The 4,378-nt window shown below is 30.9% G+C and overlaps 1 protein-coding gene across 3 annotated transcripts in view; it reads right to left on the bottom strand.

The window, feature by feature from the left end:
* Window positions 1–260: 260 nt before the first annotated feature.
* Window positions 261–4,378, bottom strand: part of FSTL5 (follistatin like 5) — a 498,432-nt gene continuing 494,314 nt past the window's right edge. For all 3 annotated transcript variants that reach the window (XM_006917006.2, XM_006917005.2, XM_006917004.1), the window contains one exon: window positions 261–963. In XM_006917006.2, the coding sequence (XP_006917068.1) occupies window positions 261–963 (703 nt within the window). The remainder of the gene's footprint in view (window positions 964–4,378) is intronic.

The raw sequence follows: 4,378 nt of genomic DNA on the forward strand, positions 1-4,378 counted from the left end.
TTTGTTGGCTTAATTATAGATTTGATTTAAATATAGATTTGATTCTTGTGATTAATGTAGTTTCTCATTAAAATTTTCAACCAATCAATATTACTAATTGTATATTTGTTTGCTGAAAAAAAAATCTATTTTCTTGGGAAAACCAAATAACTTATGTTTCACTAGGATAGAAACTTTAAAAGTTAAGGTGTAAATTTAAACAATGAATTAAGTGCAATGTACTGGAAAACTCTTCATTCAATAATTATCTAATAGGACTCTTAGGCATCTCCAACCCAAATGACTGTATTTCCTTTCTCAACTTCAGTGATCTCACAGTTTAACTTATTGAGTCGTCCATCTAGTATAAACAGAGAGTCCTTGGAAGGCGTCATCAGATATTGACCAAATAAGCCACTGTCCTGGATTTGCCTGTTCTTCCTGCTCCAAGGCCATTCTTCTGCCTTGAGTGGTTCCTTAAGGCTCTTTATCATCTTAACCTTCCCAGAGGAGAGCTCCACAAAGAGCACATCAGTTTGTGTGCTTGAGCTACCATAGATGTTGTATTGGTGGGCTTCAGTAAAGGATGGCTGAAATGCCAGATCGGATATGTGCAGATTCGTCTGGATATCAAACGCCTCTTGTATTTCTCCTCTGATGGTAATGTACTGGACCCTTACGAGACCTTTCACATCATTAATGCTGACAAGATAGTGCCCATCTGGAGAGACAAATGGAGTGCCTGTCACGTCACTATTGAATCCAATGACTGAGTCTGTTACACTGTCCACCACGAGCTGTGGGGGAATTGCTCCAGTGCTATCAGGTTTGCAGCCAATAAAGTAGTATCCTCCCAAGTGTGTATATGCCAATGATTGAGGAATACACTTATAGTCTTTCAAGTTAATTGTCTTGATGTATGACATGGTCTCAAGATCAATTTTTTGTAATGCAGCTTCATCTTTATGAAGAATAAATCCGAACCTAAAAAGATAAAAAATGAAGTTAGACAGGAAACTGTAGAGTGTTACCATAAAAAAATGCACTGTGGACAGGTAAAAAGGGCCATCTCAGTCCAGGTGTTATCTGTCAGTCTATGCAGTAATTTGTGTCACAATCAGGTTAGAATTACTTTAAATCATGATGGTCTCCTCCTTTCTCTAGGTCATCCATTCGTTATAGCCAAACAATTATAAATCATGCTGTAGAAAGCAAAATAATTAAAAGTAATATATCTAGTTAATTGGAACAACAAATTTCACTTTTACCATAGAGGATAGAAAAGTGAACATTATTTTGTATGTTTCTAAACCTTCTGACATTGAACAAGCTTGATTAACTGCTATGGAAGTCAGCAAGAACAAAAGACTTGAATATATATCTATTTCACTCACTTCATTTACTTCCTATATTGTTTTATGATCATCAAATAAATCTGACACAAAACTATTTTAGTGATTAGCCATTTCTTTCTCATTTTAATCTGTCTCACAGGACTACCTTAATAAATGCGGATCAATTTAATTAATTAATTAATTGATTGATTAATTAATTTATTTTTGGCATAGGACTATTAGACTTGTGTATATTACTTTAAGATCACTTTGATTAGCTACCTCTATGTTTAACATTTATTTTATTATATATTTTAAATACAATTTACATTTTTTTAACTTTGCCATGCTTATATTGTTAATTGTTTGATATACCTACATTGTATTGGTTACCTTATACTGGACAATGATGAGCTTTGGAGAATTATGGTATTTTTATATTAAAATCAATTTAAAAGTAAATATTTTTCAACCTGTTTTAGTGACCTCTTTAATTACTTCACTGTTTTTCAAAACATTTACCCTGAATACTAGCTGCAAATGACCAGAAGTCCCTGTGACAAAGATAAATATATTTTGTAACTCTGACCTATACCATCAGTGGCCTCTAGCAAAAATAAGTAGGTTAAATGAGATAAAATGAGATAGGAACCAAAATTTGAATATAAAATTATACCTGAAATGGATATTGTTCAATAGAAATATGAAGAACTTTCATTTTTTACTTCTGTTAATAATAATAATTAAAGTACCTCCTAATATTTCCAAAAGCTCCATAAAAATAAAGATCATAAATATTATGTTGATAGTGCTCATAAATGAAAAAAAAAAGATGACTTCGTTGGATTAAGACAAAGCAAAACAAAATAAACACGATCCCTAAAGATAGCCAATTATGTTATTCTCACCTGTGCAGTTCATTTTCTGTATGCTGATTCCATGTAAAGAAAATGACCATTTGCATACATAATACAGAAATATGGTACATTCAGGGTAATACTCCTTAAAATTTCAAATATAGGCATTCACAAGATCAAAAATTTAAGTAAATGTGTACCTTTAATATCATAGAAAAAAGGTGAATATTCTCAAAAATCGGTCTTATGTTATAATTTCATAAAGAAGAGTATGTAAAAACAAATATTTTACTAAAATAGACATAAAATTGTAACTGCTTCTGTATTATTATATTACATATAGTTGGGAAACCATATTATAAGTTGAGCCATATCTGAATATTTATGAAGAAACTGTTGTCATTGGGGAGTACCAATTCTTCTATACAAAAGAAAAACTACAGTGTATACCATACTGCTTTAAAAAGATTTCTCAAATATTTATCGAACAACTACTAAACACAAAGCACTGGGAATATATTGGAGATCAACATTAATTTCCCTGCTTTCAATGAGTCTAGAAGTTTTGAGTGATAAAAAACTGAAAAATCGTTAGTGACTAATGCTTAATTATGGCATTACGGTATACTATTAATTTAGTAACTACTACTTTTCCTATATTTACTTAAATGGAATAATCATTTTGAAAATAATATTACTAGTGTAATTTGGAATGATATATACCATTTCTGGCTTATATCCTGAAACTTTCTCTTTTCCTGTGTCCTTAATTTACTGTTTGTGTCCCTTTAGTAAATACAGCTCATACCATACCTATTCAGGATGAAATTTTATCTTGATTTCAATGGTATGAAGAAACATTCATCTTAATAATCACTTCTAAATGTTCTCATTAAAGTATTAATGCCTGCCACAGGTTTTAAATGCTACCTAAATATTAAAGAATTTTTTAAAAAAATCAAATTGAAAACTAAGTCCCATTTTTGTATGACAGCATCAAAAATATAAAATTGTAAATTTTATTATCCACTCATGCTTATCTTAACAAATAATTAACTCTCACTATTATAAATTGATGTTTTTCCATTAATGGACAATCATTAAGGATGTGTATGTATTCAGATGTGTGATTGTGTCTGTTATTTATGAAATTATGAATTATAATTGAAAATATAGTCTTTCTTTTTCACATTGTGCAAGTGCTCAGAGGCAAAAGCAATAATATGCACATTTAATAAAAGCAATAAGCCAATCAAGTTTTGATATTTCAGTTCTCTTAACCTTGAGTCTTCTTGTCCCTTTGGGCAATGGCTTTTGAATGCTAATGAAAAAGAATGAGACAAGCTCTAACTACTCTTAAACTGTTTTAACTCTGATACTAAAGAATATACTCAAGTTTCCTGTGATACAATCCAGCTTCTTTTGGAGGTAATTAAAATTTTAAAAAATAGTCAGTTTAAAAATGCAGAAGCTCCATGTGGGGTGATAAAATTACATCCATTTTGGCATCTGTACTGTATGCTCCTCTAGAATTAGTGATCTAGTTGCACGGAAGATGCAAGAGAATGCCTTTGATTTTTCACTGCTGATTTATTGGGCAGGAAATAGTGTCTATAATCCAAAATTGCCCCTAGTACAGATTGATATTCAGAAATCTCCCACTGTTCATTAGTCTGTGATTAATATTTACAAGTCTCTCAACTTTCATGACTACTTAGTATAATAAAATCCTGCATAGGACTAAGTTTAACATAGTTTGTCTAATATTTGTCAGAATATGTATAAGAAGTTCCAGACTGTGAGAAATGAGAGATAAAACTTACTCTTAAAATCTTTTTTTTTTTAGTAGGAAATTAATGCAACTAGGAAAGTGTGACCTATGTGCATGGCATTGTGTGGATTTGTTATTACATTTGGTGAGGAGAGTTAGAGCAATCTTTTTTCTTTCCTAAATTATTTTCTTTTTCTGAATGTTTAGTCAATCTAGTTTATTATTATAAAATTTATAATAAGGTTCAAGTTTAATTAGTGCTTTCGTGCTTAAGGCAAGGTCCTGAAATGATTTATACACAGAGAACTTGTTTTGGATGGAGTAAGGGTTTTCAGTCTAGGCTGATTTAGTTTCATGATTCAGTCTTTCAATATAATAGGTATGTAGCCTTATATAAAGTCCTTGAATTCCATGAGTTTCAATTTCTTCATCAGCAG

Source organism: Pteropus alecto, unplaced genomic scaffold, assembly GCF_000325575.1.
Source record: "Pteropus alecto unplaced genomic scaffold, ASM32557v1 scaffold166, whole genome shotgun sequence".
Classification (NCBI taxonomy): Eukaryota; Metazoa; Chordata; class Mammalia; order Chiroptera; family Pteropodidae; genus Pteropus; species Pteropus alecto.